Source organism: Dermacentor albipictus, chromosome 2, assembly GCF_038994185.2.
Source record: "Dermacentor albipictus isolate Rhodes 1998 colony chromosome 2, USDA_Dalb.pri_finalv2, whole genome shotgun sequence".
NCBI lineage: Eukaryota > Metazoa > Arthropoda > Arachnida > Ixodida > Ixodidae > Dermacentor > Dermacentor albipictus.
Window position 1 is genome coordinate 83,819,517 of NC_091822.1, and position 25,484 is coordinate 83,845,000.

Below are 25,484 nucleotides of genomic sequence, written 5' to 3' on the forward strand. Positions count from 1 at the left end.
TTGTGGGTGCCCTCTACTCCTCCAGGCCTTTCCTCTAAGCTGCTCTCCAAGTACCACGGTCCTTATAGGGTACTGAAAAAAACATCCGCGGTGAACTACCTCATCGAGCCAACGGAAGCGCCTTCCGACCAGCGTCGTCGCGGCCAGGAAATTGTGCACGTCTCCCGGCTCAAGCAGTGCCATGACCCCCCTGTGTTTTCCTGCCCTTAGGTCGCCAGGATGGCTACTCTTTCGGTGGGGAGTGATTGTACTGAAGGCACTTGGCAGTGGGCATGGTGCCAGTGGATGAGAAGAAGACGACGAGGTGAGCTTGCTTCCCCGTTTCGAGATAGGACCGACCTGTTTTAAGCCTACCGCTGCAACCTAGAGCTAGTGCTGCTAGGCGAACACCACCCCCGTTGCAATATATATATATATATATATATATATATATATATATATATATATATATATATATATATATATATATATATATATAAACGAGAAGAGAGGGGGGGGGTGCTGGCTAACACTCCCAGGGTTCTACTAGTATACATAAATACCCAAGAAAGTGGATGGGAAAACGCCGCCGCGGTAGCTCAATTGGTAGAGCATTGCACGCGACATGCGAAGGTTGTGGGTTCGGTTCCCACCTGCGGCAAGTTGTTTTTTCATCCACTTTAAGTTCCATTAATTTATCATTACTTTATTACATTTATTAAGCACATGCAATTTCCCCTATGTTGTACTTGGTGTCAGTGTTTGTTGGCTTCTCATCATATGACTATATATATATATATATATATATATATATATATATATATATATATATATATATATATATATATATATATATATATATATATATATGCTGTATGCTGCTGCCGTACATGCTGTATCCATTCGCCAAATAGTAAAATTGATAACAAGCACAAAGCTATATGGGACTCAATACATTACTACCATTTGATGCGTTAAATGAAATCGAATTTGGCCGTTTCGTATATTGGACACAATATATAGTGTTGTAATCTCAGCGCTGACGCCCGTAGTTGCAATCGCACCGCTGGCACGAGTTGTTGCAAATGGGTCGCAAGCCCCAAGGGTAGCGTTGGCCTGGCGGCCTGGGGCACAACTGGAAGCATCCGAAGGTCCGAGCAAAGCATGAGTCGACTGCTAACAGAACAACTTGTTTATTCTAGCATCGCAAAAGAGCGGCCAGTCAGGTCGACCGAAATGGAGAAACGGGAAAGCACGTTACTCAACAGAAGAAATCGGAGCCCCTCTCCTGGCGTCCGGGGGCAGCTGCTTTTATACTCTCGGCGTTGAGGGCAAGTGCGAACGTCACGGGACGAGGCCACGTGACGGCGGGGCACGGACTAGCTGAGAGACATGTTGAGACGAGTGTAGTGACGCATTAGCCGGGCCGGCGCCTGTCAGACCTCCTCGCTTCACACTTGGGGAGCTCCTCTCCCCGGCTGCCACGCTTTGACAAGCGTGGGCCCCAACATGCACTCACACACACACGCACACACGAATACACGTGCCATCGAAACATGCCTGGACGCGCTTGGCGGGGAGGCGTTCAGGCAGCGCTCAACGGGCCAAAATGTCCGCCGCTTCGAATGAAGCCCCGGCGTCCGTTGCATCCGCGCCGGCTATACCGCGCGTCGTAGGCGAAACGTAACAATCGACACACGTCGTACCCGGTAATACCATGAAATGCCCATCACGTGGGTAAAGGGGGCGAAAACACAATCGAGCACCTGAAGCGCAAACGATAAAAGCACGGTATGGTGCACGCAAAATTTTGTCAGTGCGCTGTAGCGCGAGGGAAGAAAATAGGGCGAGCACTTGACCTCACCTTTTGGGAAACCGCACTAGTACTGAATAATTAAAAAAAAAACCTGTTTGAACCAGTTCCCTTGTCTGCAACACTCTTGCTAAACGGGAGACTAAAATACCACGATGACGGCTCTACTGCGGAGATCGGCAAAGTGCGCCCAGACAGAAATTTTGCCACCTTTCTTCGAATTGTGCAAAATGCTTTCTTGTTAGGATCACGCATAGCGGTCGATCCCGACGCTAGGGACACACAGGCACGATTTCGTCCCTCTAACTTTCGTCCATATACTGCCCTAACGCCTTAATTACAGCGTCAGTGAAAAGGCGCCTCACATAACATGACAATGAACTTGAAGAGCTGATTACTGCCCTCCACTCCGCGCCCTCCAATTGAAAACACTACTGATTTCCAAATTAAACTACACAAACAAATCGCACAACCCAAACTAAGCACAGAACGTCGTTTTCTTGACGGCAAAACCCTGCAACACCTACATGACAAAGGGCAGCGGCAGCACATTCAGAACAGTCGCAAACAGACCATAGTGCCATGCGAGTGCGATAAGGCAACTATGCCCGGCTTCACGAATAACGTGGCCGCCTTGGTCACATAACAATTGAAACCACTACCTATTTCCAAATTAAAACCACACAAACATATCGCACAAGCCAAACTGATCACAGAATATCGTTTTCTTGACCGCAAAACACTGCAACACTTACATAGCAAAGGGCAGCGGCAGCACATTCAGAAGAGCCGCAAACACACCACAGTGCAATGCGAGTGTGGTGACGCGACGACGCCATGAAGACGCGACTATGCCCGGCTCGCCCGGCTGCCGGCATCACGAATCACGTGGCCACCTTGGTCACATGATTTGACGACGGCATCGCCACCTTGCGCAAGGTTGGATCGCATTGATGGGTTGTTGAATATTGCAGAAGCCGCTAAAGAGGCTGACGCGCCGTGGCGTGGCGGTGACGCCTTGAGTCGTTTTCAAAACGTATTCACCCCTCGTTTTTAAGCTGCCTGGCTTCCAACGTTATCAAAACGTATTCACCCCTCGTTTTTAAGGTATCTTGTTTGGAACGTCTTTGATGCGTCGATATTGGTCAAAAATCAGTTTCAGACGTTGAATCCCTTAATACGACGTTTTGAAGACTTTGTGTGCTACCTGGAACCTGTTAGAGCTTAACGTCTATACAACAATATTTTTCTAATCCAATAGCAAACTTACCACTGTAAACAGCGCCTCCTAATAGAACAATCACTACTAACGCTTAGCTAACCTATGTGTAGGCGCGTGCCAGAGGACACGAAATTGACCAAACATTAATTTTTTGTAAGTCTTAGTCCACCTAATTGCTCTAGGCAAAAGGCGTGATAGTGAAGTTAAATGCAGATTACGTGGGATATCAGCGAAACCAAAGCGTTCGTTTGTGTCCCAAACACTATAGCTTATTAGAAAGGTGGCCTGTTTTCTGTGCTATTCTGTCCTGCCATGGCTCGCTAGGAAATTTCCTGATATTATTCTTGACGTGCTAACTAATAAAATAGGCTGAGTAGCAGGCCACAGCATACTAGCTCAGGACAACGCCTCTGCGTTTCTAATAAATTATCTCTCTCTCTTGCGTGCGACGTGGGTTTTTATTTGTGGCTTAGTTACGAACAAGCGATTTGGTCACCCATTACAGTAGGAGATCTACGGACACTTCTTCGGTGGTGTCGTATGTTTTTGTTTTTTATTTCAGACTACGGATGGTCATGCGTAATGACATGGTGCCCGCTGGTGAAGGATCCATGCTGCAACCCATTTATTTGTAAGGGAGGATTAGATCCGGAGCTACTGCAACAGGAGTTAGAAACAAAGAAAGATACTACAACTGAACGGATAGAGACTACGACAAAGGCACTGACCACAGGTCAGTGCTTAGAAACGTTTGTTCAAAAGATTTGCGCACGTTAATATTTGACCATCGAATGCCCGAGTTGGTTTGCTATTCTTTGCTCTTCTATTTTAGCGCACTGCTTTTATTTTCATGTTCTAAAGCATGTAACAGACATTTAAATGTGTTGGTTGCAAGAAAATCTTAGAATAGCTTTGTCACCTCACGTACATTATACGCAAGCACCGTTGCGGGACGCTACGGTGTGCACCAGATGAAGACTATAAGTTTAACGTACGGCAACGTAAATCTAACGGAATCGTTAATATATGGGTCGTCGTCTCGGGATCAGGCCACACTCCAGGCCTGTTTGTGCAATTTTATCAACACGCGGGTTTTTTTTTTTATCCGGTGGAAAATTGCCGGCACCGGGATTCAAACCACGGACCTCTTGCACGCGAGGCGGGTGTTCTACCTCTACGCCACCGCTGCACGCGGTGGCGTAGAGGTAGAGCACTGTCCTTTGATTCTCAGGTAGAACATTTACTCTCCTTTGATTCTTATGCCTGAAAACCATGTTTCTCTAAGTAAGTGAAATAATTTCAACCTCTAAGCCCATATATTTCATTACTGTAGCAGCTCCAGCAAAACCTGTGCCTACAAGGAGACCTTCAGTGTATTTCAGCGGTTGGGTAAGTGATACCTTGAATTCGCCATTCTTTTATGTGTGATTGCCTTCAACAATAGCCGTCCTTGTACTCAACCATGTACGATTTCTTGAAGAAATTGAAATGCTTATAGAAGTCGTAAACTGGTATGGCCACAATTTTTTCAAAAAAAGAATGTTTACTTCAAGGAATTGTTTGGCTACGTTACTCCAATTTGCGTGAACCTACTTATACTATGTCCCCTTATATCCCGTTACGTGCAGAATATTACCACATGCCGGAAAGTGTCCATATACGCCACGACGCTATGTCGCAAAGGTGCTGAGACGCTGTCGTTGGGAGTGAATTTCGGAAGTGTGGGACTGCACCGCCGAGCAAGGGCTCCTACCTCAGTTGTCGGGGGGTTTTACAACGATGTAAGCTCCACTGACCGGCGAAGGGGCACTGACCATGCGTTGAGCCGAAAGACGCAATAGCTTCAAGTTTTGATAGGTTTCCTGTTGTTCAATACTGTCGCAAACAATGAACTACCGTGATAAAAAGCGCAAGTTGAATTATGATACCAGTTCATACGACTACCCACCAACTTTCTTAAGAGGTCAGCTTCTGTCTTATTTCGCGTGTCAGACATTATCCAAGAAACCTGCTTATCATTGTAAATAACGTTGTCATTCCAACTGCTTTTCGCACGGTGAGAACACTAGATCAGGGATAACTTTGAATGCAGGTGGAGCGAGTGCTTGCACCTGAAATCACATCACATTAGCTGTACATATAGCGTAGCACGCTCTCACATACGCAGGCTACATGACCACACCTGCGGTAATTTTTTGTTACCACTAGAAATACACTCTTTTTCAACGATCTTGTAATTTAACTTGTTATTTGTAGCGTTGTAAGGAATACCTAATGCCACATGGAGGGGGTGAAACCAAGCCAGGAGAACCGGTGGCTTGCGTAGTTGTAGGTGCGTGAGACGCCAAAGTTCTCCGCAGTGGGGCATTGTGAAGTTGGCGGAGGACACTGGGATGTAGGAGTGGTGGGATGACGAAGAAGAGGCCACTGTCGTCAGCGTGAAAGTTGCGGGCTTATATGACTGCGACCATTAGCAAGAACCTCCAGAGACAGTCGTCGCTAGACTCGAGCCGGTCATTGAGAGCTCTTAAAGAAGCCTCGCGGAGTTGCTCCTCGCCGACCTAGAGCACACATGCCTTGTGCCGAAGACTGGCCACCCACAATGCTGGATCATTCGTCATGATTTACCCTCTGAGTGAAGTTAACTGTCGGTTATCTCGCGCCAGTGCTAGTAGAAGACGCTCCGCCAAGACCGAGGTCACTCATCCGGCTCGACTGAAATCTTTAGTCTACGACGACAATGCTGAAAACGCTCAGTGCTTATATGCGAGTGTGTCAGCATAGCTTTCGTTAAATTGGGTGGTGAAAGACGTTGATCGGCTCTACAGTCATGTCCTACAAAGTGCTTGCCAGCTAGATACTTGTAGATAAACCCTGATCGTTAATGCAACAACCCTCTCATGGCATTTAAAGCAAACACGTTGCGATGGCTTCCCTAAGGTGAAGATGAAGCGGAAAACAATTCACATGTGAACTTGGAAGCCTTTTTTCCCCGCTTACAGCTGTAATCACCTGTCATTGGTACATGTATGTAATTGTACGTTTCCTTGTAAGGTCTGTGTGACAGGTGCGGCGTAAGTGGCCTTTCCCTTCAAATAAATAGGGAACTCTGACGCGGACGCTGCCTACATTTTCTTGCGATGACCAACGAAGCGTCAACGGTGCCTCAGAGCAACCCCTGCGATCAAGTTATGTTACACATATTGTAGATCCTGAAGCAGTTTGTAGCACGGGCTGCCTGGACGTAGAAGACTCGATAGTCATGTATGAAAGGGCCTGCTGTCACAACAGGTGGGACGGTAGGGTGATGTTTGGAAACGTCATCTTCTATTTACGAGGGGCGGCCCACGTCAGGCATGAGACGCACGAGGATGACGTCAAATAATACATATCTGAAACAGTATGGCTTATTTGTTCGGTAAGGTTGTTTTTTATACCTGGTTTCAAAATCACATCTCGCATCCTTAGCCCAAATATCAACAGAGCCATTCATGTCGAACCTTCAGAATGTGCTTGCTTTATGCAAAAAAGTTAACACCAACACAACCAAAGCTCATAAAGGCAGACACATTATGAAAGGTATCGCTGGCGGCATTTCCAAACACAGACTCTTCTATAACTGCCATAAGGTTCACACTGATGTCGTTTGGAGCAAGCAAAACAGCCTTTTTCAACAAGAGTTCAGTTGGATGGCAAAGAGTGCCGCAAAATTATCGTGGGAGGATCACATCTACCATGTGAGCTTACGATGCCAGAAGCCAAGTCCGACGCACATTTGTCGCAGCGAGCTGGAATCAATGCGCCCAGCCGCCGTTATTCTTGGTGTTTTAGAGAACAACCAACTAACTGTGTCTTTTAGTCAAGCTGCCTTCAATCAAAATACCGGAAATTCGGGTCGTTCCTCCGTTTGTTCAGTTCACGCCACCAACAGAACACGATCCTCGCCAGTTCATAGCACATCAAGCCCAGCCGTCCCTCTTCATGAACACAACCCAGCTGAATAACTACTGACCTACGTGTTTCAGGTGCTCTCTGAATAGCCAGATTGCGGGCAACTGCCAAAGCTAATAGTGGATATTATAGAAGTGGGATTTCATGGTATTATAGTGGGATTTGATTTCGTGAGCTCATCCTTAACATTACAGCGCCAAAGCCTCTGGCGAGCATAGATTACGCACTCGACTGTCTTGGTAACGCAAAATACAGTGCGTCGTCCTTCGCCCAGGTTATTCACATATATATATATATATATATATATATATATATATATATATATATATATATCCTTGCTGATCCCTGCTGGTTTCACAGCTGGAGCTCATCACAAGAGATTATTAACGACTTCTAATGTTTGTTCCCTCTTCTCTTCATGTTAAACTGGCGGTACTCAGAAAAACAATTGTATACACGTGTTTGTTTCCAAATATTACACGTTTCTGCTTTGTCTATGATGTGCCCCGGTTGTTCTTTATTTCATTTTATTCTGCGTGGTTTAGCCTTCTATTGTATATCTTATCTACCTTATCTTTTGTATTTTGTTGAATACCGTTACTTTTTCATTGTTTGTGTAACTCACACGTGTATTTATGCATGGAAAAGAAAGAGTTCATGCCCGTCTGCTAGGCTCTCGGTATAGAGCGGCAGTATTGTAAAATACAGAAAATATAATACATTATATATATATATATATACCTGTTTACGAATCACATGCGGTGAACTGTGTCAGGCCGAAATTTTAATTTCCATATATTTCTTCAAGTATATTACATCTTAAGATGGTGCATGAACACGGACGATATCTAAATCCTAATGAACTAACAGATGGTTCTCATTACCACTAACTCTTTTTTTTTTTACAGGAGGAACTCCCTTCTGACGACTGCTTCGACAAAAAAAAGCATGAGCCTCGTCGAAATGGAGGGCCTTGTTTGGTCAGTGCGTCTTACGTACACGCTTTTCGTTTCACTTCACACTTGGTTCGCCGTCATCAATTCTATACAACTCGAAGGAGAAACTCTAATATATATATATATATATATATATATATATATATATATATATATATATATATATATATATATATATATATATATATATATATATATATATATATATATATATATATATATATATATATGTATATATATATAAAGGCAAATATACATGCATATATACATAAAGGCAAATATACATGCATATGTATATATATATATATATATATATATGCATGTATATATGCATGTATATATATATATATACTCCCGCCATGGTTGCTCCGTGGCTATGGTGTTGGGCTGCTGAGCACGAGGTTGCGGGATCGAATCCCGGCCATGGTGGCCGCAGTTCGATGAGGGCGAAATGCGAAAACACCCGTGTACTTAGATGTAGGTGCACGTTAAAGACCCCCAGGTGGTCGAAATTTCCGGAGCCCTCCACTACGGCGTGCCTCATAATCAGAAAGTGGTTTTGGCACGTAAAACCACTTTTGTGTGTGTAGCAGTACGCGTTCAAGGCTATGTGCCCTCGGCGTTTTATATGAATGCAAAAATGCAAAGAAAGAGACAACGGCCCAGCGGGACACGCACGAGCTCCAACAACTGTCATCTTCATCTTCGTCTTTGTTGGCGCCCGTATTTCTCAGTACAGTCACTCTCAGCCCAAAAAAGAGCCATCCTGGTGATGTATAGAGCCGGCAGCAATCGTGGGTCGTAGCACGGCTTCAGTTGGTCGACATGAACAGTTTCGCGTCCGCAACGCCGTTGGTCCGTAGGTGGCTGAATAGGCTGAATGACGAACTTGACCGGACGTCTGTTGTTGAACCCGGTAAGGGCCTTCATACTTTCAGCTATAAACTGCGTAGAAAGGCCAGGAGTGAGGAAGGAACGCGGAGCCATACCAGCGTTTCAGGCGAACATGAAGGAAAAGACAAGCTTGCGTGACGGCCATGTTTCTGGCTGACCTGGTCTAGCGCAGTAAGTGAGCGAGCGATCTGATGACATTCTGCGGCTTAAGCGGCGGCTTCGGATAGAGTCGTAGATTCGGAAGCGTCGGGGTTTTTCAAATGAATTGTGTCCATAAACGAGGAAGGTTCGCGACCGTAATGAAGAAAGAAGGGAGAGAATCCCGTGGTAGACTGAGTGGCGCTATTGTAACGTACGTAACGAAGGGGAGGATGCGGTCCCAGTTAGTGCGGTCAGCGGAGACGCACATGGCGAGCATGTCGCCGAGAGTGCGATTAAAGCGTTCAGTCATACCATTGGTTTGCGGATGATAGGCGCTTGTAGTTCGATGGACAATGTTACATTCTCGAAGGAAGGTTTCTACAGCTTGGGATAGAAATGAACGACATGGTTACTAAGTAGCTCGCGAGGCGTACCGCGTCGAAGAACAAGGTTCTCAAGGGTGAGCAAGCAGTCTCCACGCGCAGTGGCTGTCAGGAGCGCTGAAGTTTCGGCGCAGCGTGTGAGGTGATCCACGGGGATGATGACCCTAGGGTTGTCATTTGGGGCGTACGGTAGAAGGCCTTATAAATCAATGCCGATACAGTCGAGAGGCCGGTAGGGACAAGGCAGTCGTTGGAGCTGCCCTGTTATCTTGTGAGGTGGGCTCTTGCGGTGTTGGCACTTAGATCGCAAGTGGACGCACTGCCGAACGATGCGCTACATTCCTCGCCAGTAGTATCGAAGCCGTAGGCGTGCACACATCTTCAGTACACCCGCCTGGGCGCATTGCGGATCTGCATTGCAGCTCCGCACAGACGTCGGAACGTAAATGGCGAGGAATCACAAGCAACCATTTACGGCCATAAGATAGGTAGTTGCGGTGGCGCAGGAGCGCTTTGCGGATGGCAAAGTGGCAAGCAGTGCGACGAAGCGAGCGGTCGGGGGTGCGTGGTGACGGTTGAGATAAACACCCTGGCATGTCGGCAGATGTAAGAGACGAAGAATCGTAGCTGGAGACAGTCGAAATACCATGCTCATCGAGCAGTGGTGAGCGCGAAGGAGCATCGGCATTCGAATACTTGCGGCCTGACCGGTAGACAACGCGGATGTCATAGTACTGTAGACGAAGGGCCCAATGAGCTAGGCGGTCAGATGGGTCTTTTAATGATGACAACCAGCACAGGGTGTGCATATCGTTGACGACGTTAAATGGACGGCTATATACGTAAGGTTGAAATTTGGTGATTGCGCAAACGATTGCAAGACATTCTTTTTCTGGGACCGAGTAGTTCGTTTACTCTTTGGTGAGCGTAATTGTTTCCCGTGATCTTCTTAAGGCGCCTATAATCAACGCGCAATCTGATGCTACCGTCCTCTTTTCTTCACCAGCACAACTGGGGAGGCCCAAGCGCTGTGTGAGGTGTGAATAAGGTCACGGTGAAGTATGCCTTAGACTTGTTCCTCTATGACGTGGTGTTCAGCGTGACAAATTCGGTAAAGACGCTGGCGTAGGGGTGCATGAGTGCCGGTGTCAATGTGGTGAACGATGGTGGATGTGCGGCCCAAGGCAAATAATTATTTAATTATTGATTGAATTTACCCTCAGGGTTTGCACAATACCGAGGGGAGGGCATATTACAGACAAAAATTTGAAAAACAGTTGATTCAAGACCAATAAGAAGCACGAACTATCACCAGCTTTATACAGAAATAAGTAATTCGACTTATGATCGAATGACAACCGAAACCGGTCGAGCAGCTCCAAGAATTGGGCACGCTGGGCAGCAAGAGTTCGGAGTCAATTGAAGGAAGGAAGGCTGCTAGGGAGCACAAATTGGTGGTGGTCACAGAGTACGACTGTCGACGAGAAGACTTAACGTGTTGTCACGCAATAAGGTGGCTGTGGAAGAAAACCGATTCGTGACATAAAAGGCGCTGCAAGAGTTTTCGACTGCGAGAACTGCAAAAGGGAGGAGGAAGTTGGTGCGTGAAGTGAAGGTTTCGGAGGGCGCAAACAAGGTGGTGGAGGAGGGAGCATAGCCATAAAAAAGCGGCACAAGAAAAGAAGACTAAGGCGGTATGTCATTGTCCGCAGCGACGACCACTCGAGGGGAAGGTGGCTTGTCATATGAGGCGCCACACAACGGCAACAACTGAAATTCAGCACGCACACACTGAACAACCGCATGCTTAGCAGCAAAAAAGTCCCAACCTAAAATAGCGTCGTGTAGACGTGGTGAAAAAACGACAAATTTGACCACGTACAAAATGTCCTGAATAACAAGGCGAGCTGTGCATACCACTGAAGGTTGAATTTGGTGAGCGGTTGCGCTATTCAGGGAGCTACTGAGACGTCGGCAAGCGGAATCATGATTTATTTTTAGCTTGTGGCACAGTTCTCCACTAATAACAGACACTGCGGCTCCAGTATCAATGAGCACTTGCACGAAAACAACTTCGATATTCACGGTTATTTCGTTCGCAGGTAAGAATTGAGGCCTTGAAGTTGTCGACACGTACGAAGTTCTTGCCTCCGGAATTACGATGGCTAATTTTCCGCTTGAAATGAGGGGAGGCGGCGAAGCATTGGGGAAACTGAACGGCGACGTGGTGAACGCGACCGACGTGTGCCATAGCCACGTCGATTAGGTGAGCAGGTGTCCATCGTTGTGTGGGAGGAGATCTGGTGCGGTGGCTCAGGATGTAAGTAGCCTTGATGTTCTTGGCTCACACTAGTACGGAAGTCACGACCACGCCAAAGACGAGGCACGTGCCCAGGTAGGCAAAAGAGGTAGCAGACAGACCTGTTGTCCGGGATGCGCCAAGGATTAGTGGCCAGCTGTGCGAGACGGCGAAAAGTGGCGGATTTGGGCGGACAGGCGCAAGCGCAGCGTAGAATTCATTTGCAGGTCGGCCAGGATCCGTGCCGAGCGGAATTGCTGATGCTACTGCCTGCGTGCGACTTCAGCATAGGTCAGAGTAGCAGAAACAGGCGGATGCTGGTAGGAAGTTAGTAGTGCCTCAGAAATGTGCTCCTCGATGGCTTGTCGTAGCGTGGGAGTAAGCGCCTGCGCGATGTCCGGGTCGTCGAACGCACGCGACAGTGGTCGCGCCACTTCTTGGACTAACTGCTGTCATTGCTGCATTAGGATTTAGGTGTCAATAGCAGAAGCACCCACAGTTAACGTTGATATTGTGGCGACGAGCGACCACAGTAGACCGGTAAAGTCTCGGGCTCTAGCAGGAGAGCAAGAACAGACACTCCGTCGCTTAGCCTAGCATTCTCTTTAATAATCTTCGGAACGCTAGCCCGTGCCGGAGCGTGCCAGCCGCTCGTGTCTCGTGTAGACGCGAGCGTCTACGTCAACTCTCGTGCGACGCCGATGCTGCTGCCGCTACAGAGGGCTCCCCCCCTAGAGAGGAGGAAAGTTCGACGAACGAGGGAAAGTCCACTTGACGCGGCGTGTCTTGGCGTTGGTCTTGGGTGTCACCTGCGCAGGCGGCGACGAAGGATGCAGCAGGGTCGCGTCGCATATTGGTGGAGCTGATGGCGCGGGTGCTTCGATGTAAGCGGGTTTGAGACCTTCCAGGGCAATTGTGTCTGATCGGCCGCTGACATTCACAACAAACGTCATCGGACGACGCTCTAGAGCACAATATTGACACGTGTACTTATCTTTATCGGGCAACCACGTTTCGCCGCTTAACAACTGTAATCGCACAGCGAGGGACGCGCCTGCATGTATCCGACGTTTCTGGAAAGTTTTTGACGCTTCTATCCGCGTGTCTGTTGTCGCCGAACCTTGTGTTATCAGATTTCATCGCGTGACACGAATGGTGTAGAACTTTGTGGAAGACACGCGGGTCCCATCAGTTAATCTGGAACATTCGACGACTGATCTATAAAAGGCGACGCGCTTGAGCCGCTGATCAGATTTTCGACGATCGCCGGCTGTGTTCGCCGCTATCGTTGTGCTTTAAGTGTAGCCTGTTTTGTGGGCACAGGTTCGCCCAATAAAAGCTAGTTTTGTCTTTCACCCGCCGTGGTTGCTCAGTGGCTATGGTGTTGGGCTGCTGAGCACGAGGTCGCGGGATCGAATCCCGGCCACGGCGGCCGCATTTCGGTGGGGGCGAAATGCGAAAACACCTGTGTGCTTAGATTTAGGTGCACGTTAAAGAACCCCACGTGGTCAAAATTTCCGGAGTCCTCCACTACGGCGTGCCTCATAATCAGAAAGTGGTTTTGGCACGTAAAACCCCAAATATTATTAGTTTTGTCTTTCACAGTACTGCTACTGTGTTCTTTCTTCACCGTCACTACCACGTGACAATATGGCCCGGAGTAGTGTGGTTGTAAAGGCTTCCGCACGGCACAGTTACGCACGAAAACGTGGGTAGCAGAGCTGAGTGCGGGAGAACCGTACGGGGACCTTGCTTTTTGTGAACGTGTAGGCACGGGGCGCATCTGGCTGAAGAAAGCTTGCAGTTCGGCAACGTAGTCGGCAGGTGATGGTATAGGCGTTTGGGGGGTGGCGACAAAGAAATCGCACGGAAGGCGTAGGTGAGCGCCGTAGACTAGCTCAGCACAGGAGCAACCTAGGTCACTCTTGAGTGCGGCTCTGATACCAAGTAAGACGAGGGGCAAATGCAGGACCCACTTCTCCGGTGATTCATGTGCCATAAGGGAGGCCTTGAGATGCCGGTGAAAACGTTCAACTAGTTAGTTGGACTGCGGGTGGTAAGCAGTTGTGCGAAAACGTGTCGTTCCGAGTAGTTTGAGTAGCTCGTTGAAAAGTGCTGAGTGATGAGGACGTGATGCGAACACGCAACCTTCTGATCTGGAGTCAGAAGGTTGCGTGTTCACATCACGTCCGGGTCACCAAACTGTGGCGACGAACGACCACGTAGACCGGTAAAGTCTCGGGCTCTAGCAGGAGAGGAAGAACCGACACTCCGTCGCTTAGCGTAGCATTCTCTTTAATAATCTTCGGAACGCTAGCCCGTGCCGGAGCGTGCCAGCCGCTCGTGCCTCGTGTAGACGCGAGCGTCTACGTCAACTCTCGTGCGACGCCGATGCTGCTGCCGCTACAATATGTTGGCCGTGTAAGAGCGCGGGAGACGTGTAGAAATGCGCTGTTTCCGCAACTCGTCGTAGCCCTCGCCGTACTGAATGACGGCTGTGACAGCTTGGGGACTTTTGGCAATGTGCATGTGGAAGACGGCGTCATCGGTCCCCTTCATGATGTGTCGGATTTTATCAGATTCGGACATATCAGGGTTGAAGCGACGTCAAAGGTCGACAATCTTTTGCACGTAGGATGCAAAGTTCTCGCCGGATTGTTGGGCGCGACCGTGTAGGCGCTGTTCTGCGCGAAGCATGCGAACAGTGGCTCGGCCGAAGACTTCAGCGAAGCTCGTTTTAAAGGACGGCCAGGTGGCAATATCAGCTTCGTGGTTGGGGAAACACAGCTGTGCCACACCCGCTAGGTATAAGTGGACGTTGCTGAGTTTGTCGCCGTCATCCCATTTAGTGTGGGCGCTTACCCACTCATACGAAGTGACCGAGTCCTCGACATCGTGCTCGTCATTACCGTTGAAAATGGCAGGGTCTCGCTGCCTCAGAATTGTGGAGCAGGCAACCACTGGTGGTGCGGTAGCACCTTGCTGAGGCACGTCGACAGTCATGGGCAAGACGGGGGTTAGAGTGCCGGTACGGAGTTCCAGATCGAAAAGGGGAACCAGCGCGCTCCACCATTTGATAGTACGCATTTAATGCTAGATGCGCTCGGCGTTTTGTATGAATTAACACAAAGAGACAACTGCCGAGAGGCGCGAGCACCAACAACAGCAACCGTCTTCTTCTTCTCCTGTCGCCCGTATTTCTCACTACAATATATATATATATATATATATATATATATATATATATATATATATATATATTCTACTTGCTCTCTCTCTCTTTTTGTTTTATGCGAAGCATATTACGAGAGCTCAACCCAGCTCCTCAGGCGCGGCGGTGTCGCCTTGAATACCACGTGACACCGTGACGTCACGACAGAGGAGAAACTGGGCTCCAACTCGCGCCGTCGCTCGCGGCGTCGCGGCGGTATATAAGCAGCTGCGCTTGTTTCTAGAAGGCTTTGGCTCAACTCTTGCAAGATGGGCTGGGTGGGAATCGAACCAGGGTCTCCGGAGTGTGAGACGGAGACGCTACCACTGAGCCACGAGTACGACGCTTCAAAGCGCTACAAAAGCGCCTCTAGTGAATGCGGTGTTGCCTTAGATACGAGCTGTTTCTAAGGCTCAGGCGTGCGTCGCTTGCTCAGGCGCACATTTCGTTGCCGCGCCGAACGCTGCGTTGCTCGACGATCACCGCGTCCAATGCGGGGTGCGTAGTCGCTGCGCCGTAGCCCATTGTCTTACACCCCTTGGCGGGTCGACGGGAACGCTGTCGCGTTCCACTCTTGAAGGCGAAGCAGAGTAACGCATGAGTTGTTTCTTCGTCTAGCCGAACCAAATATAGCCAAGCAACAGCAGTTCACCAGGCTAAACAGTGGTTCAACAACTAAAATAAAGGCTAGTATGCTTCGCATCCTGGGCTTAACCTTAGCTAAGCCACTGCCATTTTTTTTGTGAGCAAGACCATCATACCTAACCTTATTGGTACGCAACGTCAGTAGAATATATATATATATATATATATATATATATATATACACATATATACCCACTTGAAAAACGCAACAGGAAATTTTCAGTCTGTCCTACTCTGGGACGTTAAAATTAAATTATGGGGTTTTACGTGCCACAACCACTTTCTGATTATGAGGCACGCCGTAGTGGGGGACTCCGGAAATTTCGACCACCTGGGGTTCTTTAACGTGCACCTAAATCTAAGTACACGGGTGCTTTCGCATTTCGCCCCCATCGAAATGCAGCCGCCGTGGCCGGGATTCGATCCCGCGACCTCGTGCTCAGCAGCCTAACACCATAGCCACTGAGAAACCACGGCGGGTCTATATTGGGACGTTGTTTCTGTAGTTCTGTCGTCTGTAGTTTCGTCGTCTGCAGTTCTGTCGTCTGTAGTGTGACGTCATGTAGTCGAAAGTTCTGTAGTTCCTCATCAATATTTAATTAAAAATTGACAGAGACATGTTTAAGCATATGTAAATTCATTAGTACAAAAAAAGAATATAAAAAGAAAAACTTTTTCCGCGCGGGATTCGAACTTGGACCTCAGGATAGCGAGGGCAGCATCTTACCACTGCACCACGCCGCACTTTCTTTTTTTCTTTATTGCATGGAATTATGCGTACTGTCAAACCAATGCAGTCACATTACATATGAACATACATGAGAAACAAATTCACAGTTAGTATGCAGTCTAATTACAGTTGAAAATTCTGGCAAATAAACACGAGCGTCGCGATGCGAAATCCATTCAGGGACGGGATCATATGTAGCCACCACACTACGGACTTGAGCAGTCTCTTATCGGAAGATAGACATTACGAGTGAGGTGGCTCGGCATGTCTGTCTATCATTCGACTTCTCCATAATGAATAAAGTCCTAATAACATAAACAAATCGTATGGTGTATTACTGGCTGTCTTTTTGAAAGGAAGGAACCGGATACCATAATATGTGAGAGGAAAGCCTTTTTAGAGAGTTCTATGTAAAATGTCCCAAAAATGAAACGTGTCACGACAAAGTATAAAGCAATGTTCTATTGTCCCGGGTTGATTGCAAAGTCTACAGTTTGTATTCCAGTGTACATACAGTCAATTTTTCCTGAAGCCACGTTTAAACTGGCAGCGTGGAGGTGTGCAGCTTAAAGAAAAACGTTTTCGCTGCTGGGGCAATGCACATTCTCCGGACATGGCAAAGGACATCTTGACCAAATAGAGACCGATAACGATTTTCGGTACAGAGGTTCAGGGAAAAGGTTATCTATAAGTGCTACGTTTAGCGACGTGCGATTAACAGCAAACAAATATTCAATGGTGAATCTGGCTTTTAAGAATGAAATATTGTCGACAAGTTCCTTTAGGAAGCCCCATAACGGTAGTTCTTGAGCAAATTTTGTCTTGACGAAAAGAAAAGGGAGATGTGGCGCAAGACGTGCTCCATTAACTGCGAGAAGGAATGGATGACGGACATTTTTAAGGTAAAATAAGCGCATGACCAATTGTCGCACAAACAAATGCACAAGTCCCAGGCCCCCCTTTTTAAGCGGGAGAAAAAGGTTGTCCTTTCTCATGGCTTTCATGATGAATGCCAAATAAAACATGCAAATATTATTTGAAATGCCTGGACATGGACACGTGAGCAGTGCAAGATCTGCAGAACATAAAGAAGCTTAGAAGCGAGAAATGTATTGCATGTCTTAGCTCTCGCAAAAATGGAGAGATCACGTCCTTGCCAGGCTGTCACCTTTCGACGGATAGTGGTTATCGTGGACGTCCAATGAGGTCCGCTATTATGGAAGTTATCGATAGGCACTTCAAGATATCGCAACGGAGACTGATTCCAATGAATATTCGCGAATACAGAGGGAGTGACCGCCCACATGCCTAGCCAAAAGCCTCTACTTTTATCAAAATTTACAGTAGCTCCTGCAGTCTCACAGAAACGCAGGATAGCGTTTATTGCCTTGGCAATGCTTGGCTTATCAACACAAAAGAAGGCAATGTCATCTGCATAAGCAAGCACTTTAATTTCCTCATCGGCATACATGTACCCTTTAATGCTCTAGTCGCAAAGCGCACTCAAGCAAAGCGGTTCTAAGTATAGGGCGAAGAGTAAAGGCGAGAGCGGACAACCCTGATGAACGGATGACTGTACTTGTACTATATCTGAGAGGGTACGGTTTACAATTAACATTGTAGTAAAATGTTTATAACAAAGTGTTATACCATTGTATAATACATCCCCTAACTGAAGATGTCGCAGTAGTATGAACAAAACTTTTTGCTGAACCTTATCAAAGGCTTTGGCGAGGTCAATCTGGAGAAGAGCTACTTGATCCGTACTACCCTCTATGCACTCTTGGACTGATCGAGCGATATGAACATTTGTCCGTATAGAATGGCCTCGAAGTCCGCATGTTTGATGATCACCGAATAATTTAGTAATGACTGTCTGCAATCTCTTTGTCAGTACTGTAGGGCGCCGGGCTAACGTGCCCGGACCCGGCTAGCTAAGGTCTAAGGAGACACGTAGCTCGTCCCCACTTCGCAGCGCACGCAAAGGGGCGCTGCGGCGGATTCGCTGACTCACCGGCAAGGCGTAGAGACGACTCCAGCCGTGGCACCAACGAATGGGGGTTTATTCCCTGCTATGTACAAAATGCGAGTACAATACAGGAATACGGCACTGGGGTGGCAGTCGCAGACTACGGGTGAAAGCTCCCGCGAAGTCTGCTCCGTCACGCTCGCTCTCCCGAGCAGGTTCGCCACACAAAAAGGGGCCGCCTTGCTCAGGGGCGTGCGGGACCAAGAGGGTCCGCACGTCCGACAGCCACCTCCGGCGCGCACCTCCGGTGCTGAAGGAGAGAGAAACCGAAGAGAGGGCGAGACAGCCCGCTCCTCAGGCACTGTTCTTACGCGCGGCGCACGGCGTAACGTGAGCCGTGCGCGCAAGCAGCAGGCTTTTTTAGCGTCGCGCCGGCGCCAGCGGCCGCGGGGAATGTACGCTATCCAAACGAAGGCTTGGAACTGCGTGTCCCCAGCGATCGCGCGGGCGAATGGCCCAAGTCGCGCGTGTACAGGAGACAAGTGTGCCAAAAGAGGTCCCCACATCAGCCCCCCCCCCCCTCCTGAAGACTCGGACCGGCCCATGAGGGAGCCGACCGGAATCAATGGCGAAGCTGACGTCTGACCTGTTTTATTTTCTCAAGCGAAAATATCGAACTCGAGACTCTCTCTCGCAGGGTCGATGCCTCCGGCTTCCGGCGATAGGACGGAGTTGTGGAGGGGCGCCAGCGCCGTCGCCTGCTGCACAGCTGCCGCGATGGTCGCCGCGAACACACCGTCCGAGGCGAGAGCGCCGACAACGCAACGCAGCAGGGCAGAGTTGACGTCCGGGTCCGTGTTCTGCAGCACCTGTGAGGCTGGATCCGTCCCGGCCTCCTCGGCAGCTGGCTCTGCCCCCCTCACGTGAAGCTTGTGCACCCCGCTGGAGTCATGGGCAGTACACAGCCGCAGCACACCACACACGCCGCAGTACACTGCCGAAGGGTCCGGGGCCATGACGGCTTCGCCCGAGGCCTCGACCATGGCTGATACCGTGCGGCCGCGAAAAATGCGTGGTATCTCTCGCCCGCTCATGTGGTTCTCCACCTTTCTTTGTTTCTTCCACCGTTTCGTCGACACGAAGCAAAGTGGTGCTTCGGAACCGGATTGGAAGGCCCAGGTAGCGACATGGCGGCGTGAAGGCAAACGGGCAGCTGGCTGTGGAGACACAGGCAACGACCGCACCTGGAAGGATGCGGAGGTGGTAACAGCGCCAGCTTGGACCAAGGGTCGTGCTGTGGTCTCAGGAGCGAGTGCGACCGCAGTGGCTTCTCGAACGGCTTGCGGAGGCGCAAGCCGTTCGAGGCAGCGCTGGCGAAGGCAGAGTCACCGGCGGCGCACGCCGTTTCCCGTCGGGCGATTGTGCCCTTCGGTAGCGCGGCGGTTTGTGCACTCCTGGGCAATGTGTACCGTCTCATTGCACTTGTAGCAGACGACGCTGCGTGCAGGCGGAGCTGCTCGCGGCGCGCTACGCGCCGGCGGTGGTTTCTGTTGCGCCGCGTGGGCATTGGTATCAGTTTCCACCGCCGGGCCGTTTCGGCGGTCCCAGTTTCGTGCTCGGCCGGGCTGGGCGACTGTGTGCGCCCGCCGGGCATACGAGTACGGGTCAAGAGCGGAGGCGCCCGCGGTGGCGGCGACGGCTCCCGTGAGACCTGGGTGAGTCAGTCGTCGTCCTCGAGGCGTGTTGGGATGGGTTCATTGTTGGCGTCCGTGTAGCACCAGCCTGACAATCAACACTTCACACAACTAATCCGCACTCCGATTATAATAACAACACCACAAGCAAATCTCACACTCTGACGACGATGTTCGCACACAGAACACGAAGCTCACACTGTATCCGTCAGCTTGCCAATCACGCATCGTTCTGGCGCATTCACCTGTGCAGGCGGCTGCCAGAGCGAAGGAGGAGGCTCACGGAAAGAGGCATATTGGGCTTATGGTAGCCTCATGCATCCCTCCGGCCAGCGCTGAAACGCTAACCGTGCCTTTCATGGCACTCGAGCGCCACTGGAGGACAAAGTTCCCCGGGCGCGAGCAGTAAAGCAACGGCTAGGTCCGCTTTCACAGCTCAAGCCGGTGGACTCGCGGATCAGTTTGGTTTACCACGGCCCTCGGCAGAAGCTGCGCACTACGAAAAAGCACCTTATTCGGCTAATGAGTGCCTTTTTTCCGCTTTAACGCGTGCATTCACGCTATGGTCACACCTCTCCGCTTGCCAGCTCGGCGGGGAATTAGGTCCCTCTGCCTACCAGCGAGAAGCGGCGACTAAGAGCGTTTTCGCAAGTTATACCGGCGAGTGCGCGGATTGAGATCCGCCGTCTTGCTCGGTTGCGCTTGCTGTGTCTCTTCCTCTTCCCAGTTGCTGCTTCTGGCAACGAAAGGTTTGAGGTCAGAAACGTTCACTGGACCGCCGGATGGTCTACCGTTTGGGTCCGCCAGCTTGTACACAAGAGGCGACATTTTGGTCTCCACTTGGTATGGGCCCGACCACTTGGCCGACAGAGAGGCTGAGATGCGCTTGTTGCGTCACTCAGCACATGACTGCGCCTAAGACGACTTGATAATGTACCTCTCTATGCGACCGGTCGTATTGTGCCTTTTGTCCAGCGCGTGCTTTCGCCAGGTTGGTACGGGCATGAGAAAGAGCCTCGCTCATCCTAGAGCACACTTGCACCGCGTAGTCGGAGAGACCCGACGCAACGGCGCTCGCCCCACTGCCGGTTCGCAGAACGCGATCCATGGGGTTTGGCAGCTCTCTCCCGAAGTTGAGGAAAGCGGTCGTGTACCCAGTCGAATGGTTCACCGATGTGCGCAAATAGAAACCTATCTCGCGGAGACAGGCGTCCCTGTCCCTGTGTTGCCGGGCAAAGGCCGCGAGCAAGGGCTTCACATTTCGGTTCATCCGCTCGGTCGGATTGGCCTGAGGGTGATAAGTCGTTGTTTTGCGGTGCTTTATACCAAAGGCAGCACAGACATCGACGAACACCTTGGCCGTGAAATAGGACGTGTTGTCAGTGATCAACTCCGCCGGAAAGCCAAAGCGGGTGAATACCTCAAGCAACTTGTCCCATATGACGCGTGCTGTCAGCTTCCGAAGGGGAAAAAGTTTCGCCCATATCGTGAAATGATCTGTGACGGCCTGCAGGATTGTGTGACCTTGTCGGCTTCTTGGGAAAGGTCCCATAACGTCACAGGCCGTGATTTGCCAGGGTAGCTGGCTGTCGATCGGCTGCATGAGGCCGGGGTGTTTGCTACCACGGGGCTTCACACTCTGACACACGCGGCACGAGCGAGAATAATGAAGTACATCACGGTTCATGCCTGGCCAGGTTGCGGAACTTAAAATAAGTCTTATGGCCACTGGCGTGTCGGGCCAACCGCGAGTCATGGAAATAGCTCAACGTGGCCCTCCGTAGAGTGCGGAGGATATCCACCTTAAAGGACTCATTAGGAGCCTCTTCAGGTGGGATATAGCGCATGAGCACTCCATCAGCATCCAGCAGATACGAATCCAACGTGCCTGCAGCAATAGCAGCTACGTCGCACCCGGCGCCAACAGCAATACCAGCTGTCAATTTGCGCCCATCGGCGTTGCCGCCTCGCTCCCTTTCGGAGCTGTGCTCTTTTTCGAGCTCGTCAGCGATTTGCTGACAAAATGGGTCTTTCCGCTGAGCTTCCAGCAGCTCCCGTCTACTGGATATGATACCCATGGACGTTACAGGGTCCAGCAGGTATGCACTTTCGCCCGGCGACGGCAGCTTATAGGCCGCACAGCCGCCTGAACTCGCTCCTTCTGTGCCATTGGAGACAAGGGCTCCGGCTTCGTACAGAAGCCTTGACGTGGAGGGGTGCCGGTCAAATGTGTTCGGGTCTGAAATGGGGGCGCGCGACAAAGCGTCGGCCACCACGTTTGTGCTCCCCTTCCGATAGCGAACAACAAAGTTGTAGCACTGTAAGGTCAATGCCCAGCGCGTGAGGCGGCCTGAGGGCTCGCGCAAGCGCTTCAGCCAGGTGAGCGCCATGTGATCTGTTTCAACAACAAAAGGCACTCCGTCGACATAGTGATTGAACTTACGCAGAGCGAGCACTATCGCTAGACACTCACGTTCGGTCACGGAATAGTTACGCTCTGCGGGCGTCAACGACCGGCTGGCGAAGGCCACTGGCCGAAGAACATCCTCATGTTCCTGGAGCAGCACCGCACCTATACCCAGGTCGTTCGCGTCAGCTTGGACTACGAACTCCCGGTTCAGGTCGGGCAGCTTCAGCTCGGCTGTGTCCACAAGAGCTTTACAGAGAGCCCTGAAGGCATCATTTTGCTCCGGACCCCAGCTCCAGCTTGTAAACTTCCTCAACAACGAGGTCAAGGGAGCCTGTAGAGCGGCGCAGTTGGGCACAAATTGGTGGTAGTAATTCACCATGCCCAAAAAGCGTCTGAGGGCCTGTATGTTCGCCGGCGTTGGGTACTCGAGGATAGCTCGGACCTTGTCCTCGCTCGGCAAAACACGGCCTCGCTCTATTGTAAAGCCCAGCAGTGAGACACGGATCTCTGTGATCTGAGCTTTCTTCGGGTTCAGAGTGATCCCGGCAGCGTGCAGCCTTCCGAGGATGTCCTCCAAGTGGCGGAGGTGTTTCTCAAAGGTGAGAGAGAAGAGGAGGTGAGAGAAGAGGTGCCCTTCGGTAGCGCGGTGGTTTGTGCACTCCTGGGCAATGTGGCCCGTCTCATTGCACTTGTAGCGGACGACGCTGCGTGCAGGCGGAGCTGCTCTCAGCGCGCTGTGCGCCGGCGGTGGTTTCCGTTGCGCCGCGTGGGCATTGGTATCAGTTTCCACCGCCGGGCCGCTTCGGCGGTCCCAGTTTCGTGCTCAGCCGGGCTGGGCGACTGTGTGCGCCAGCCGGGCATACGAGTACGGGTCAAGAGCGCGGTCAGAGAGCTCCCACGCGCCTCGCTCCGTTTGTCCAACGAGGGCTGCAGTTGCGTCGGTTTGCCGGAAAGGGGCGGGCGTAAGCATGTTGCCTCCGTTCCAAGCGCACCGGGGTTCAAGGGACAACGACGCCGGTGACGGCGGGCGGTAGGCCCGCGCGGTCAGAATGTCACCCTGAATGCGCTTCGCTTCAGCGGCCAAATTGCCCAGGTTGTGGAACCGGCCGTTTCGAAGGTAAGCGGCGAAGGTTGGATGGGCTTGCCGAATCACCCGCTCCACCTTCTCAGAGTTCGACGCCGAGTGCTCTGCTAGGAGATAAAGCTCCTACATGGCTCTCACGTACTCGAGCTAGATTCGTCCCTGTGTTGGGTTCGAAACTCCAACTCGCCCCGCTTGCGTCGCTCATAGTCAGGAGGGAGGAACTCATGGCTGAACAGCGTTAAACGCCTCCATGCTACGAGCGCGCTGTCCGACTAGGTGGTACCACCGCACAGCTTGGGTGGTCAGCGAGACAGGCAGTATGGTGCCTATAATCAGGCTGTCTTCCAGCCTCATCGCTTTCTGGTATTGGCATAGAGACTCCAGGTATTCCGTAGCACTCATGCGGTCTGAGTAACCGCTGTACATCGGAATATGTACCTTGAAGTAGCTCGGCAGGGCAGGCCTAGGGGGACTAGGGTGCACCACGGGAGGCCTGACGCTAGCCTGAGATTGCGCCATTTCCATCAGCGATGATAGCAACTGCTCGGCTGCGTTGTGCAGCGGTGATTGGTCCGGGCGAGGCTCACAGGGTGCCTGCCGGGACGTGCCCGCTCGTGGGCCTAAGGCACCTGCGAACGGCGGAGAAATGTCGTGCGGGCCTATGGGAAGCCGGCCGACGGTGCTGCGAAAAGGTTGCCCTCCAGGCCAACTGAGGCCGGATAGCGGATCGCAGTAGCCGGCGGAGCGGGATGGCTCCTGCTCGGCAGAACGCCGAAGCAGCTAAGCAGTTAAAGGGCTCACGCTGCTTGGACCGTAGGGTGCCGCTGGGCGAACGGACTGAGCAATGGGCGTCCCTAGGGGGTCGCACTTGGCATCTGATAGCATGGGGTTGCCACGAAGAGCATCCCTGAAGCTTACAGCATTGTCCGCTGCCTCAAACGACAGAAGGTCCGCAACCAAGGACTCAGGCTGCGACGGGAGCCGCAAAGGGGCCTGCTCCGACGCCATGCCGAAACCTAGTTGGGCGCCAGATATGTGGGGTTTCGGGCTAACGTGCCCGGACTCGGCTAGCTAGAGTCTAAGGAGACACGTAGCTTGTCCCCACTCCGCAGCGCACGCATGGGGCACCGCGGCGGGTTCGCTGACTCACCACCAAGGCGTAGAGACGACTTCAGCCCTGGCACCAATGAATGGGGATTTATTCCCTGCTATGTACAAAATGCGAGTACACTACAGGAATACGGCACTGGGGTGGCAGTCGCAGACTACGGGTGAAAGCTCCCGGGAAGTCTGCTCCGCCAGGCTGGTTCTTCCGAGCAGGTTCGCCACACAAAACGGGGCCGCCTTGCTCAGAGGGGCGCGGGACCAAGAGGGTCCGCACGTCCGACAGCCAAGAGCACCGAAAGTCAATCTGTCCGGGCGAAAGCGCCCGCGCACCTCCGATGCTGAAGGAGAGAGAAACCGAAGAGAGGGCGAGAGGGGCCAGCTCCTCCGGCACTGTTCTGCCGCGTGGCGCACGGCGTAACGTGAGCCGCGCGCGCAAGCAGCAGGTTCCGCGTCGTGCCGGCGCCAGCGGCCGCGGGGAATGTACGCTATCCAAAATAAGGCTTGGAACTGCGTGTGCCCAGTGATCGCGCGGGTGAATGGCCCAAGTCGCGCGTGAACAGGAGACAGGGGTCCTAAAAGGGGTCCCCACAGTACTTTTGCAAATATTTTGTAATCCACATTACATAACGATATCGGTCTATATCCGTTTACCCTCTTTATTATTTCATCATCTGTGCTCTTTGGTATTAAGGTTGTGTGGCCCTGATAGAAAGATTGAGGAAGCTCACCATATTGATAGGCTTCCTCGAAAAGCTGCTCAAGAAAAGGACACAGCATCTCCTGAAATTTTATATAAAGTTCAGCACTAAGGCCATCAGGACCAGGCGTGTTGTTCTTCTGCAGCGTTTCGACGGCAAAATTAATTTCTTCTCGAGTTATTGGCCCATCAACGCTGAGTCAATCATCTTCTTCTAAGTGTGGCATAAGCGAAATAAACTGATCAGCGTTTTCTTCGTATCCATTCTGAAGCTTAACTGCAGTGAAGAGATCTTTATA

General features: G+C 50.9%; 1 protein-coding gene across 2 annotated transcripts in view; it reads left to right on the forward strand.

The window, feature by feature from the left end:
• The window catches only part of LOC139055982 (uncharacterized), an 83,868-nt gene that overhangs the window by 42,277 nt on the left and 16,107 nt on the right, over window positions 1-25,484 (forward strand). Inside the window, exons 3-5 of one of the 2 annotated variants that reach the window (XM_070533708.1) lie at window positions 3,577-3,747; window positions 4,348-4,403; window positions 7,874-7,945. In XM_070533708.1, coding sequence (XP_070389809.1) covers window positions 3,577-3,747; window positions 4,348-4,403; window positions 7,874-7,945 — 299 coding nt within the window. The remainder of the gene's footprint in view (window positions 1-3,576; window positions 3,748-4,347; window positions 4,404-7,873; window positions 7,946-25,484) is intronic. The other variant, XM_070533709.1, reaches the window with a different exon arrangement.